The sequence below is a fragment of the Carlito syrichta genome, unplaced genomic scaffold, assembly GCF_000164805.1.
Source record: "Carlito syrichta isolate Samal-C Ts95f unplaced genomic scaffold, Tarsius_syrichta-2.0.1 Scaffold303979, whole genome shotgun sequence".
In the NCBI taxonomy this organism is placed as follows: domain Eukaryota; kingdom Metazoa; phylum Chordata; class Mammalia; order Primates; family Tarsiidae; genus Carlito; species Carlito syrichta.
In genome coordinates, this window is record NW_007248075.1 from 779,859 (window position 1) to 795,064 (window position 15,206).

Below are 15,206 nucleotides of genomic sequence, written 5' to 3' on the forward strand. Positions count from 1 at the left end.
AGATGCCCCCCTTAATCTCTACATTGGCATCTGATACACTGTAGCAGCTCAGTCTACTAGTAGAACGCATAACTGTTGAGTTCCAGATTGAGTCTATTTCACATTAAGTCAACTCCTACAAGTCAAGAGCTAGAAGAAACAAAACCCAGGCGGACTAAGGAACTTGCCACTGGCCTCCATGGCTGTTATTCCAGTCGTAAGCAGACTTTTCCCAGACTCTGTCTCCAGCCAGTCACTTCTCCTGAGCCTGAGACCCAGAGAGCCAATCTCATATGGCACATGCTAGACATTGCCACTTGGATGGTGCGTGGCAGGCAGAAGTCCATACGTCCTCTTCCTCCTTCTTTGTTCCCTCGCCATCATGCACGCTGGAAACCAGGTTGTCACCCTTGACCCTTCCCACCCCCTGAAACCCCCCACTTCTTACTTTAGCTCCTCCCCACAGTCCCTCCCTCATTCAGACAGCCCTCTTCTCCTACTTGGAGTTTCTAGCAACCAGCTTCTACCTTGGAAGGCACCAGCAAATGTCTCCACTCCCGGTCATTTCTTCACTATGAACAGAATGACTCTACTAAATGGTAACTCTAATAGCATTACTGCCACTGCCACCCCAAAGGAACTTGCGAGCCAAGTCTCCTTGGTGTGGTTACCCCCTCAGCCCTCCCCACAAGCTTGGCCCTATTCGTTGTAGAGTTTCGAGGCTGCCCCTTTGTTTCCTGCTGTGCCTATAGACTGACTCTCTCCTCTGCCTAGAAAGTGCTTCCATCCTCCAGCTTTTGGTCAGCCCAAGCCTCTTGCTTTGGACATCTATGTAGACTGTGCATAAATCATTGCATTTTCCAAGATCTCACTGCTCCATATGGACCGCACCCCTATAGTAAGCCTCCACAGATGAGCAAGTTCAGATTCTCTGGGAAATTCATGCAGCCTTTTAGTGTTTGTAAACATGGGTGATTTCACTGACTTCCTGTACAGGTTTGAGTGCAGAAAAAACATGTTTTCAAGTACTTGGACTCAAGTTTATTTTCTAGGTTGGTTTTTGAAGGACTTTCTCTGGCCTCCTCTTAACCTTCCCCGCCCAGCTCGCGTCCTCACTGCCCTGCTGTAAGTGTTCTCTTGAAAGTCGCCACTTTCTCCATTGCCAAAACCAATGAACTTTGCTCCCTCTTCAGTCTTCCTGACTGGCGGCTACACTGGACACTGGGCCAGGCAGCTGCTGCTTCTTCCAATTCTTTTTTCCATTGGTTTCTATGGTTCCTTATTATTCCAGCTCCTGACTGCTGTCCATCCACTTCCATCAGTGTATCCGTCTTCCTTTCCTACCAACTACTGGCAACTCCCAGGGATCAGTTCCTGGCCCCTCATTTGCTTGCTTGTTTGTTTGTTTGTTTGTTTCCTTTCCTCTGTCTCACCCTAGAGCTCTTATCCCTTCTCGTGGCTTTAGCAGTCATCTCTAAGGCTTTGACTCCTAAACAGTCTAACTTCAGAACTGTTCTCTTGCCAAACTCACAGTGGCATCTCTCTAACCACCTCTGGATTTCCTACCTGGATTCCTGATTCACCTCCCCTCTAACTAAACTCATCATATTCCTGCCAGGACCTGGATTCCCTGCTCCCCATGGGCCACCATCACGGTCCTTCTCTGCCAGGGTACCAACAGTAGCCCGGGACCAGGGTCAAGACCTTATCATTCCCTCTAAGTCCTGTTCTTCATCCCTGCATTCAGTCTGCTGCCAAATCCAGCATGTCCCTCCTTGCAGTGGCTCCATTCATCTTCCCCTCCCTCTCTCCTTGTTTTTTCTCTCTACCAACACCTGTCTCCATATTTTTCTTTAGTCACACTCTCCTTCAAACATGATGCAGTCATTCTTGGAAGTATTTCCCCATCTCTCTTCAACCAGAACATTCTTCTTTCCCTTGTTGGCCTCTCTAATGAGACCCTGTCCTGTAAAAGCCATCTCAAAGCTAAATTCCACCATGTATCCTTTTTTTTTTTTTACAACTCTTAGGCCTTTACCATATTGGTCTTTCATCCAGAATGTCTCCTACCCCCTTCAAACTCCATTTAGAAATATATGTTGAGCCTTCTTATGGGAAAAACACTGGTCAATGTACTGAGGATACCCAGGTGAATAAGACCTAGCACACTCCCATAGCGAAATCAGCTGAATGTTCTTCTCTCCTGTGACTTTTTTTCCCCATGGTTTCACAGGCTACCATCAACTCCCTCATTGGTGAGTCTATGTGTCATCTTATAACCTACTTTTCAGATTTTATATTCCCATTGCTTAAATCCGTGAATAAATCTCTCCCTTCTGGCATCTAGCTCAGTGCGTGATAGTTGTTTCTTCAGGTGACTGTGTCTTTTACTGGAATGTGAATCTCTTGAAATGATGCTCATCCACTCTTTGTTTTTTAATTTTCATCATAGGGCTAGACACAGTGTAAATACTCAACTATTTAAACAGAAGAGGAAATAAATGGATGGGTGAATGGTTGGTGGAGGGAGGGGAGGATAGGTGGATTGATGAATGGACAGATAGATGGATGGGTGGAGGGACAGGCAGATGGAGAGATAGACAAATGGATGGATAGGTGCATGGAGAGATCCGTGGGTAGAAAATGGGACAGATGGGTGGACAGCTGCATGGATATACATGGTAGATGGAAGGATGGACAGATGGGTGGGTGGGTGAATGAATGAAAAGAAGAACTGGATAGACAGTTGAATGGATAGATGGGTAAATGAATGGATGGATGGATGGATGGATGGATGGATGGATGGATAGATGGATAGATGAACTTTTAAAAATTCCATGATTAAAAGAGACTTCAGATCCATAATTATTGGGAAAGGAGGTTATGGTTTGTTGACTCATCATATCCAATAGTGAGCTAGTGTATATCTCATACATGGATTACGATTTCTTTAAAAATTAAAATTGATAGAATATATTTACAAAAAAAGTTATACTGAACAAGATTTACACTTAGTTCTTCAAGAGTCTGAATGAGAATCACATAGGGGTATATGAGGGGGGCCCCCAAAAAAACATAATTATTTTTTGGCTAGCAGGTCTCTTGTATTGCAGGCTTCCCCCACTAGGTAAGTGTTCTAGGAACTCATTGGCATCAGTGTACCAGCTAGCTTTGTTGCAAGAGGCTGCATTTGACTTCAGTGAATTTTTCTTTGGAGATTCTTTCAACACTTTTGCCCATATCATGATGGGTGATTTACAAGTGCACCTGCTTATACCACACTGAGTGTTCGGCAGTTTTTGACCCCAAACGGCACCACTCCTGTGCCCCACCCTCCATAGTCACCTGATCTCACCCTGAACAACTTTTTTTTTTTGTTTCCCCGGATGAAAAATGTCCTCAGAGATAAACATTCTGCTGGTGTGAAAGCGGTGAAACAAAAATGGCAGAAGCTTGGTGCTTCAAAATTAACTAGTTCAAAAACTGTTTTGAGCAGTGAAAAAGTATCTCAATGGGCGTATTGCCTCAAGCGGTGAGTGCTTCAAAGGTGACTGAAGTTTAAGCATGTAAGAATAAATACACTATTTTTTATAAATAAATTCTGTTTCTTGGAGGGTTCCTCCTCACATAGGCTAGCATAAACTATTTGGAAACGCTGCAGAGTGAGAATTTTTCATTTAAACTGAATAAGTAATACGAGCACCCACATATCCACATGTAGACCACTTCTCTAATGATTTGTGTTTCTAAAATGCACTTGACAATATGTAGGAGCTTCTCTATATTAATATCCTAAATAGGGTTTTTGGCAAACATCTGGCAGAATGAAAGTCATTTGTTGCTTTCTCTCAGATGCCTTATTGACGTGTGGATGGCTCAGGCAGATATTCATCAAGTTTGTCAGGTATTAGCTGAAAAAGTTGAATCCCAAGGATGTGAGTGTGGTCCTGTCTGTCGACTAAGCCAAATTCAAGTGGAAAGTCCTGACATAAGAGTTGAGCCCACTGAAAGTTTAAGAACTGCCAGTTTCCCTGTGCATGACCTTCCCCTTAATCTTCAGTTGTTCGTCATCAGGCTGGAACTATGGTCTTGCCTTGGACATCAACCCCCCCCTTTTATTTTTTCCCCTTCCTTTTCTTTCCTTCCTTCCTTCCCTCTTTGTTTCTTTCCACCTTCCTTCCTCCACTGCTGTCTTAGCGTTCACATTCCCAACGCATTAATATATATTAAACCCTTATATCCTGTATTATATATCATGTGCATTTCATTTATCAAGGGGAAAGCCATGCTGTATTTAATTTGTCTCCATTTCCCCCGTAGCTGTAGGACTCGGTAAGTTGTAGATAAACGAATTGGTATAAGACTCCCGGCATGTTTATACATTACAGCAAGTTGCAGTCATTTACATTTCTTTCTAAATCTATGTGAGGATCTTGTGTGCAGTGGACAAAAATTAATGTCATCATTTTTCAGACGAGGAAACAGGTTCTGAGACACGAAGAGACTAGCCTGAATTTGTACAGTTAGTAAACGATAACTCAAATGCAGCCTTTTGGAATTTGACCCTGGTGTCCTTCCTATCTGTTCAATGTTCCTTGCATGTTATTTAAGACCTGTGGGGAACAGGTCCATCATTTCTGTGTGTTGTAATAGATGTGGGTGGGATCTGGATCTTTGAGTTGTAGGCATAACAAGTTGTTTTCTTTCTTGCCTTAAATGCTGAATAAAGACAACCATTTACTCCAATATCCTGTGCGGTAAAAGGCTACCGTTGTATACACAGACAGTATCAGTCAGCGATTGCCCAGTCCAAAAGGCATATGTCCTGTTACTGGCAAAAAAAATTAGCCCTGGTCTTGTTCACTGACCTCCTTTCTCTGGGTATGTGTTCACATTTCAACTAGCATTTACTTGGCAGTCTCTGTATCGGGAAAGAGACGCAGGCCCCACCTTCAAGGAGATTCTGATGTGGAAAGAGTATTTACTCACCCCAACGCTGTATTCAACATGGAGCACCAACCCCCAAATCCTTCAATTATGGGAGAAGGAGTCTCCAACCGAATTAGGAACAGATCCTCCCACCTGCAGGCCCATGGTCGTTCATTTACACAATTAGTTTAGAAAATGATTTTTAAACTAAAGTCAAAGATCTTTTTGTGTTTTTCTCTTCTTTTTTTTTTGAGTTGGAGTCTCACTCTGTCACCCAGACTGGAGTTCAGTGGCTGCTCCTGGCCACCGCAGTCTCGCCCTGCTGGACTCCGGCGATCCTTCCATCTCAGCCTTCCAAGTAGCCGGAATCTATAGGCGCGCAATACCACACCCAGATAATTTTTTTATTTATTGTAGAATTGAGGTCTCACCAAGTTGGCCAGGTTGGTCTTGAACCTGTGAACTTAGGCTATCCTCTCACCTCAACCTCCCAAAATGCTGGGATTATAGGCTTGAGCCACCGTGCCCAGCCTTGTGTTTTTGTTGTTAAGTGTATCAGTGTGTTAGTTACAGACTTTCCCCTGCTCATGACAACCAGATAGCTCTAATCACCAACTGGGACCCATCATTCTAACAGTTAGAAGGAGTTGAAGAGTTGAAATGAATGCATTTAGACTTTAATTTTCGAGTGGGGTGAACCCAGGGGACATCATGCCAGGTGAAATAAGCCAGGCACAGAAAGGCGAATACTACATGATCTCAGTTATCTGTGTGCTGTGGAGTGAACACATCCTCCAAAAGGCATGTGTTGGAAACTTAATCCTACCTGCCAACACCTCTCCTTAGGAGGTGAGCCTAATGGGAGGTGTCACAAGGACTCCAGCTTCATGGGTGGATTAATGCTGATTATAAACAAGCCTGAGGCTGCAAGTCCAAACTCCAGCCCTCTCTCACCTTCCCTTTCCCTTCCACCATGGGATGAAGCAACAAGTAGGACCTCACCAGATGCAGCCCCTCCATATTGAACTTTCCAGTCTCCAGACTCATGAGCCAAAGAAACCATCATTTACAAATTAAAAAAAAAAAAGTTTTTCAAGCTGGAATAAATAGACTGTGATGCTTCCTTTGCTAAACTGAATATGAAGAACTTTATGGATGAAAATGCCACCCAGTGTATTTTCTGTTTTTTTTTTTTTTTTTTTTTTTTTTTTTTTGAATCTGATGTGAAGGAATTTTTAGTGTAACATTGTTTTCATCCTTCCTGAATCCAAGTGAAACACATCTTTGGCCTGCTTCCTACATTACATTTTTAGTGTGTGCGTGGATATCAATATTCCAGATACACGCACAAGTGCACACATTAAAATGAACATGACTTCATTTATTTCCATGATTAGACATTCAAATAAAAGTGCTTGGGTGTCTGTTTTCATATTCATAGGTCGAGATCCGTACATCAGAGGTATTTGTATAAGTGACACTTTTATTACATTCATTTCATTTGCAATATGATAGTGGATCATAAATATGTTACTTTTATGCCACCAAATCTGATTTGTAGCACTTAGTCCCTCACAAGGAGAATACTTGATATTTTATGAAGCACCTTTCCTCCAAGAAGCGCTTTGCAAACATCGGGCTGGGTTCCATCAGGGGCATAAATCACACCTGTGACCCTTTGGAAGCCCCCCCCCCCCCCCCCCCGCCTGTTTCGTCAACCTCTGGGCTGCCTCTGTAGGGCTGGAGGCCAGTTGGTGACTCCCCTATAGGCCCCAAAAGGTGATCATGAGACTTTTCCTTTATGAAAGGAAAGGGCTCAAGTGTGATCTGCCACCATTCATGGGCCCTGACAGTGGTCATGACTCCGCCGTTAGTCACGTGTCCACCTTGTCATTTGCAAAGCAGTGTTGGGGACCCCATGGCGGGCCAGATGCCACCTTGAACCCTGGAAACAGATGAGTGCAATGTGGCCCTTGCCTTCCAGACACTCACATACTGGGGAGGGGAAGGTTTTGATGCAGGCCCACAGACTGTGCTCCTCTCCCTGCCCCCTCCATTTCCTCCTGGGGTACATTGAGCCTGAGAGCAGCTTGTCAACCCCTAGGGCCACACAGACACGTGGGTGCATCTCCCAGCCAGCCATGATCAGAGGGAAAGAGAGGTCGGCTGGCCGCACGTGGTGGCTTAGCCTATAATCCCAGCACTTTGGGAGGCCAATGCTAAAAGATTGCCTGAGCTCAGGGGTTCCACAAAATTAGCTGGCCGTGGGGTGTGCGTCTGTAGTTCTAGCAACTTGTAAGGATCGCCGAGCCCAGCAGGTCAAGGATGAGGTAGCTGTGAGCGTGCCACTGCACTCCAGCATGGGCGACAGAGTGAGACTCTGACAAAAAAAGGAAGAGTTTGTCTAGTACACATCAGACTGAGCATCCTGGCGCACCCCAGGCTCCCAGAGAAGAGACCCCTGGGTACCCTGATTACCCTCACTCCTCTCAACTTGCCCTGTTCGTTCCCAAGGTTAGATCCCTGCACACACAGCAATCCGCAGGCTGACTTCTCTGCCAGCATCCTTCCTGGCACTCACTCCGCTGCAGAATCGTGTATGTGCATGACACACACAGCAGGGCACAGTGACCAGGAGCGTGGGTCCTGGAGCCAGGGTCCCTGAGTTTATATGGCAACTCCATCACTCTCAGGACGCATGGCCCCTGGCCGGTGACTCACCTTCCCCAGCCTCCATTGCCTCGTGTGCAAAATGGGTATAAGGATGACAACCTGCCCTCTCAGGCGGATATGAGGATTGAATGACCTGCTGTGAGCAGAGGGCTTTGATGAGCGCTCAGTAGCTCCACGATCATTTTACTTCATGCTTTCTGTGTTATTATCATAAATAATACTCTAGTGTGTGATGGCAGTACATGTAATAACAGGGATGCTAGTATTTTAACTATTTTGTCACTACCGTCACTATTTTATTGTATGATGAAGAGCCGTCTCCCGCCTGTCTCTGGGGCAGTAGGAGCCATCCTGTGTTGCAGATGGCACATAGTAGGTGCTCAATAGATATTCAGTGCAGGAAACAGCAAACAGAGCAGTGAAGGAAGAAGTGAGTCTGCTGGCCCATGTGGCAGACAGCCTCTCCACGCATCATTTCTGATGGCAAGTCTTCTTTGCCGGACAGTCACAGCCTCACGGTTATTCCCGCAAGTCCTTGGCATTCAGCTTCACCCATTTCTCCACAGAAGGGACCTGCGGTCTTCTTCCTCCATAACTAACCCACGTGAACCTTTACAGCGGGAGCGTCCAACCCGCGGCCCCAGACAGCTAGTCACATGGCCCCACAATATCTTTTAACATCATGTATTTTTAGTGTCTATTTTCTTCATGACCCCACATGTAGTTCCCTTTCTGAAGTTCGCAATCACGTCTTACCCGTGACATCGCGTTTTGGCAGCACATGCATTTGTGAGCAGCTGTTTTCAATTAGGAAGCACATGAGGAGTGAAACTTGAACAAACATTTCTGGCGAGCACCTCGAGAACTCGCTAAGACTTGCAACCACTTCCATCGGACCAGACATGGCTAGATTAGCTTTACAAAAACAAAGGTCAAAGTTCCCACCCGTTTTATATGGTTCTCATTTTTCTAATCTTTGTAATAAAAGATATAAAAAATAAAAGAAGTCTTCTTATGCAGAGACACTAACTATATTATGTAATTTACATGCAGCCTAAGGCAACTCCTTTTTCCTCAGTGAGGCCCAGGGGTCCCAGAAGGTTGGACACCCCTGCTTGGCCAGCGTCACTTCTTCCCCACCCAGCACTCTTTCCTGGCATCCCTGTGGGGTGCCATCTGGGAAGAAAGAGGCTCTGGGAGGAGCTGGCTCCTCTGAGATTGGCCCCAGGTGGAAGCAGTGAAATGGGCATTTGTTCCAGATCCTGTGTCACTCCCTGACCTGCACAGGTGGCCTACAGCAGCGGTCCTCAACTGTTTTGGCATCAGGGGCCAGCTTCATGGAAGACAATTTTTCCATGGCTGGGTGTGGTGGTGGTGGATCATTGGGCATCAGATTCTTATAAGGAGCGCACAACCTAGATCCCTCTCATGTGCCGTTCACAATAGGGTCCACGCTTCTCTGAGAATCTAATGCCGCTGCTGAACTGGCAGGAGGCAGAGCTCTACCCGCCAGCCGAGCACTTCCCGCTTTGTGGCCCAGTTCCTAACAGGTCACAGGCTGGTACCGCTCCACGGCCCAGCAGTTGGGGACCCCTGGCCTACAAGGGGGTGAGGCCCTGCCCTGCCCCAGGAGCTGCTGAGTGGGAGGCCTCAGAGGAGCCGATGGTCCCCAGATACTGAACATAGCCACCGTCCCCAGCCTTTTGTGACTTCCTGTGTACCATGTCACCTTCCCAATTCCGGTAGTTCTGGGCAGCTGTCCCCACTGCAGTTGCAACCATGGAGGGCAACAGCTGCAGAATCCATGTGCTTAGAGACCGTGTCCATCGGCTGACAGAGCTTTCTGCAGTCGGGGCGTTTCACCAGGCATGGCTGCCTTTGCAAGTGTAAAGGAGTTTCCGACAGTCTCAGGGGTCTGTTAGGCACGCAGACGGCAATGAGGGGACATTGCTCAGGGGACAAGAGGAATCCATAAGGAATCCATAAGGAATCCATAAGGCAGCCTGAGGTGACGCACGGGTCCCCTGGCTGCTTGGGGGGTTCGGCTGCTTGCTCTCATTTTTCTAAACTTTGTAATAAAAAATATAAAAAATAAAAGAAGTCATCTTATATATAGACACTAACTATATTATGTAATTTACAGGCAGCCTGAGACAACTCCTTTTTTTTCAGTGAGGGCCAGGGGTCCCAGAAGTTTGGCCACCCTTGCTGGAGAGCTTCACCCCTTCCCCACACGGCACTCCTTCCCTGTGTCCCCGTGGGGGTGCCATCTGGGACCGTGGGCTGGACACACCTGGTGTAAAGGCTCACGTGGGTTAGTTATGCAGGAAGAAGACCGCAGGGCCCTTCTGTGGGGGAAAAGCTCTGGCTTTGTGACTGTTGTTTTGCAGCTGGCAGGTGCTGTTCCAGCACGACCCACCGAGAGCCCTCACTTGGTGCCCGGCTGTGACTCCCCAAGGCCCTTGCCCGCAGAACCTCACTGCTCCCTTCCTTGGCTGGTTCACATGCTCCACGGAGTGTCACAGAGTGTCTCTCCCTCCCAGCTAACCTTCTGGAGCCGTGTGTGCTTGTCTAAGTTTTCCAGGGGCCCAGGGGCGGGTGGGGACGGTAGAGCAGAATGCTTAGGAGTGCAGACAGCATCTCACAGCCTCCCGGGGAGGGAGGGGGGCTATGACTAGTCCCTGGGTTAGCAGGTCACTTCATGGTTCCTCTTTTTGCCTTTCTTGATATTCCAGTGAAATCCTCACTCAGCTACTTTTTTTTTTGAATTGGAATCTCACTCTGTTACCCAGACTGGAGTGCAGTGACACGCTCCCGGCCACCGCAGCCTCGACCTGCTGGGCTCCGGCGATCTTTCCGCCTCAGCCTTCCGAGTAGCTGGAACTACAGGTGCGCCCTACCATGCTCGGCTAATTTTTTTGATTTATTGTAGAGATGAGGTCTTGCCAAGTTGGCCAGGTGGGTCTCGAACCTGCGGGCTCAGGCGATCCACTCACCTCAGACTCCCAAAGCATTGGAATTACAGGCTGAGCCACCGAGCCCGGCTTTCAGCTACTTTCAACAGGGTGTTCGGGGACCTCAAGTTCCCTGAGTATAGAAATGGGGTCTTCACACCCACCTTGCCTGGCAACTGTGGGGATGCCATGAGCTGGAAGTCTTAAGTCACCACAGCCCTGCTGGCACTTGCCAAACCGCCCCTTCATGGCATCGATGTTGCTGCTGTGTTTTTACATAGTCAGAGGTGTCACCTAGGCATCTGATCCTACTCAGAGCCGATCCTAGTATCCCGTGACGGTGGCCTCTCGCAGGGCTCTGGGCCACATAGCATTGCATTCGTCATTTAAAGTGGACAATTCAGTGGCTTGTGGCACATTCACCAATTTGTGCAATGTCTTCCGCTAAGACCAGAATGTTTCGTCTCTTAAAAAAAAGAAACCTGTATCCATTAATGCTGACTTCCCATCCAGCCCTTGGCAATCGCTAGTCTATTTTCTGTCTACAGAATATTATTATTTTATACTCCTGGCCTCAAGCGATTCTCCTGCCTTGGCCTGCCAAAGTGCTGGGATTACGAATGTGAGCTGCCATGCCTGGCCCTCTGTCTATGGGATGGCCTCTTCTGGACATCCATCGAAATCCAACTTTGGGCCCTTTTATGACTGACTTTGTTCACTGAGTATAATGTTTCTGAGGTTCCTCCATGTTGTCATGTGTATTAATACTTTGTTCTTTTTATGACAAATACCAGTCCATTGCAAGGATGGACCACATTTTGTTTATTCATCCGTTGATGGCCATTTGGGTCGTTTCCACTGTTGGGCTGTTAGGATTAACGCTGCCATGAGCATGCACGTACAAGTCTTGATGTATTTTCAGTTCTCTTGGGCATAGACCTAGGAGAGGATTTGCTGGGTCACATGGTATCTCCTGGTTGCGCTCCAAGGAACTGCCTAGCGGTTTTGGTCGGGACTGTGTTTTGGACAGAACTTTGCTGTGTATGTTGGACTTTTGCCTTAGCCAAAGAAGAGGGTCACCGGACTCTGGCAGAGGCAGGGGAAGGAGAGGCCTGGTCACCTGGGGAGCTGGTGGCACTGACACACAGTCTCCCCCTGAAGCCGGGACTCCATCCTCACGAGAGACCCCGTGGCTGTCCCTGCCACCATCCACTGCCTTCCCTCCCTCACTCTTCCTCCTTAGCTGCCTACTTCTCTGTGCGTGCTCTGCTGTGAGCCATGGTACCCTCCCCTCGGCCTGCACCTGCTGGAAGGGTCTGGTCACAAGGCCTCGAGGGCCAGTCTGCACTGGAAAGCAGTATAGTGTGGGCGGAATTACCTCCTCATTTCACCAGTGACCTGGACATGCTCTGAGCCAATGACAGGTGTCAATCTCAAGTCCTGGAGAAAGGAGACTGTTCGGAGAGGTGTTTTCAAACTTGTCTACTTAGGAATAAGTGAGTTCAGGTGAGGAAGAAGCTCATCAGTCACTTAAACTGGAGCATATCCCTTAGCTTTTCTGAGGCTGTTTCATCATCTGGAAAATGGGTTTAAAACTGCCTACCCGAGAAGAAGATGACATGAGATACTGTGAACAAAGCTCCCAATACCATGTTCACGGTGCTCGAAAAATGTCCCTTTTCCTGCCAAATGCCCTCCCCCCTTGTCAGGTGGAAGAAGCTTGTGTAGACACTGTGATTGGTTGGTACCATCACCCCCCTGCTTTTCTTTCCCTCTCCCCTGCCACCCTCTCTCTTTCCTCTCCCCTCGCTGTGGTTTACTCTACCCTCCACTCCCAACCCAGATATGAGGATTCTCATGGTGTAAACCTGAGAACTGCCAGTTCTCAAGTAGCCGGTGTGCCCTGGGGTAGGCTGCTCAGGCCAGATCCTCTCAGGACAGATACGATTATGCCCGGGGTCATTTTGCAGCACAGATTCGCAGGTCACGGTGGTAGCATGCACAGATGCACAGCCGAGCAGCATCCAGCCAGGCACCCTTGGGTCCCTGGGGAATGCAGACTACCAGGAGGAGGTGACGTGATCTGGTTTCACCTGTCTGCCTCCCTGGTTCCGGTTCCCTTTCCCAGAAGATCCTGGCCCCTCAGGTTACACTCGGATTTGAAGTCATCTGAGAGGCCAGAGCTACGGGAAGAGGCCAGGACATCCTTAGCTGCCTGTCGGGGACCCTGATTGTATGCCTGGCCCCTGCTCTGCTGGGGACATGCAGGCAGGGGACACACACCTGCCTGGTGGCCAGAGGGGATGTGGAGTCAGGCGACTCCAAATGAGTTCATGAATGAAGGGTTTTCCAGGCTGATTTACTTATTCGTTCATTCATTTGTTCATTGATTCATTTGAGTCGGAGTTTCATACAACAGCTTCAACCTCCTGGACTCAGGTGATCCTTCCGCCTCAAGCCTCCCTAGTAGCTGGGACTACAGGCATGCGCCACCAGTGCCTGGCTACTTTTTTTTTTAATGTTTTTGTAGTGATTGGCTCTTGCTCTGTTGCTCAGGCTGGTCTCGAACTCCTGGGCTCAAGCAATCCTCCCCCCTCAGCCTCCCAAAGTGCTGGAATTACAGGCATGAGCTATAGCGCCCAGCCTAAGTAACTAACTTTCTACATAACCAAAGATGATGGTAGGTTCAGGGAGCAGAAAGATGTGAAGAGACAAAAATGTCACCCCGTCATTTCTCAGATGAGTTGCCTCAAAACTGCCAGTGAGTTAACTCAGCAGAGAAATCCCAATGCCTAGCTAATAAATGCTAATTAGACAGCAGCAAGGGCCTTTTTGGGGGACCAGACTCTTCCCTGGCAGAGACTCTCAAGAACACCTTCTGGATTGGGGGTAAAGCTCTTGGCAAAATCCTCTTCTCTTTAAGGAATCCAGTCCACGTAGAAAGGTCTCCCACCACAAGCCAAGACTCTGAGCCCCACGGGTGAGCCCAGGCATCCCGTGAGAGCTTCCTGGCACACACAGGATGACAACCCAGCTCTCTGCCTGGTCCCTGACTGCCAGAGCCCTGGTTCAGGGAGACGTGTCCACCACCTTGGTCCCCGCTCAAATCAGGAGATTCTAGGCGGTGTGGGAGCTGAAACTCGCAGCTCAGAGCACACAGGCCCCGCCTCCCATGACCCTGATCTCCTTCTCTCTCCTTTCTAGCTGTCAGGAATGACAGGAACAAGAAAAAGAAGGAGCCTTCCAAGCAAGAGTGCACAGAGAGCTATGAGATGACAGCCGAGCTGGACGACCTCACGGAGAAGATCCGAAAAGCTCACCAGGAGACGTTCCCCTCGCTCTGCCAGCTGGGCAAGTACACCACGGTAAGAGATGCGCCTCTCAGGCTGCTGGGAGTGTGGGCTCAGGCCTGCGCATGCATACAGACACACACACACACACACACACACACACACAAACACACACACACACACGTACTTTGCCACAGGCCTGGCACCCATGCCCGGCCCAGGACTTGCGTGTCAGCTGGTTGGGGCTATCTGGTGGCCATGTCCCTCTGTGTGGTGGTCTTTGGGCATCACTGAGTAGGGTGGGTGTTTCCTCAATTCAGTTACTCAAGAAGCACTAAATGAGCACTTACTGTATGCAGGCTGCGCACAGGGACTTTGGTCTGCTAAATGAGATAAGTAGAACCAGTGAAGCATCTCTCAAGTCATGACAGACACCTGTACAAAAGGACCCAAAGAGGGTGAGGGGTCAATCTTTGGAAAACACCTATCCAGCTGTAAAATCCAGCCAAGAGATTGTGGCCATCCCTGGGCCAGACTGTGCCCTCAATGAGAGGATGCATATGAAACCCCTCAGCCAGGGTCTGGAAAAGTCCAGCAGAGGCTCGCATCCTGTGAGGTGAGTCCCCTGCTGTCCCCTGGTGTTCTGCTAGGAATGACTTTCACTGGGGTTAGAATAAGAGAAAGTGAGACCAGCCCGGGCAACTTGGTGAGACCTCATCTGTACAATAGATTAAAAATTAGCTGGGCATGGTAGCATACACCTGTAGATCTGCTACTTGGAAGGCTGAGGTGGAAGGATCGCCAGAGCCCAGCAGGTCGACTCTGGGGTGGCCGTGAGTGTGCCACTGCACTCCAGCCTGCGCAACAGAGTGAGACTCTGACTCAAAGAAAAAAAGAAAAATGGTGGAGGTGATATTGCTGGTCTAGCTTGTGCCAGTTGAGACGGCGTGAGGTGCTGGGATTTTTCCAGGCAGTTTCTGCGTGTGTTGTGTTCACTGATATGCATTCCTAGTTTCTGCACATAATGGACACTCAGTAGATATTTGACAAGTAAATGAATAGATTGAACTAGAATGTTGTTCTGGGCTCTTTAAATAGCTTAGGTTGCTCACCCAAGGTGCTTGTGAATGTACTTTTTATTTTTATTATTTATTTCAATAGCTTTAGGGAGTACACATCATTTGGGGCCTGAGCTTTAAGTGTACCTGCCACCCCCACTTGTGCACATTGAGGGTGATTTTTCATCCCTCCATCCCTTCCCCCACCCTTCTGAGTCTCCAGTATCCATTATACTATTCTTTAGTCAATGTCTTTTTAAAAAAAAAAAATCAGCTGGGCTCGGTGGCTCAGCCTGTAATCCCACGCCTTTGGGAGGCTGAGG

At 48.2% G+C, this 15,206-nt stretch overlaps 1 protein-coding gene across 5 annotated transcripts in view; it reads left to right on the plus strand.

The window, feature by feature from the left end:
• RARB (retinoic acid receptor beta) overlaps positions 1 to 15,206 on the plus strand; it is a 434,621-nt gene that overhangs the window by 394,817 nt on the left and 24,598 nt on the right. For all 5 annotated transcript variants that reach the window (XM_008059241.2, XM_008059242.2, XM_021712978.1 and 2 more), the window contains one exon: positions 13,740 to 13,900. In XM_008059241.2, coding sequence (XP_008057432.1) covers positions 13,740 to 13,900 — 161 coding nt within the window. The remainder of the gene's footprint in view (positions 1 to 13,739; positions 13,901 to 15,206) is intronic.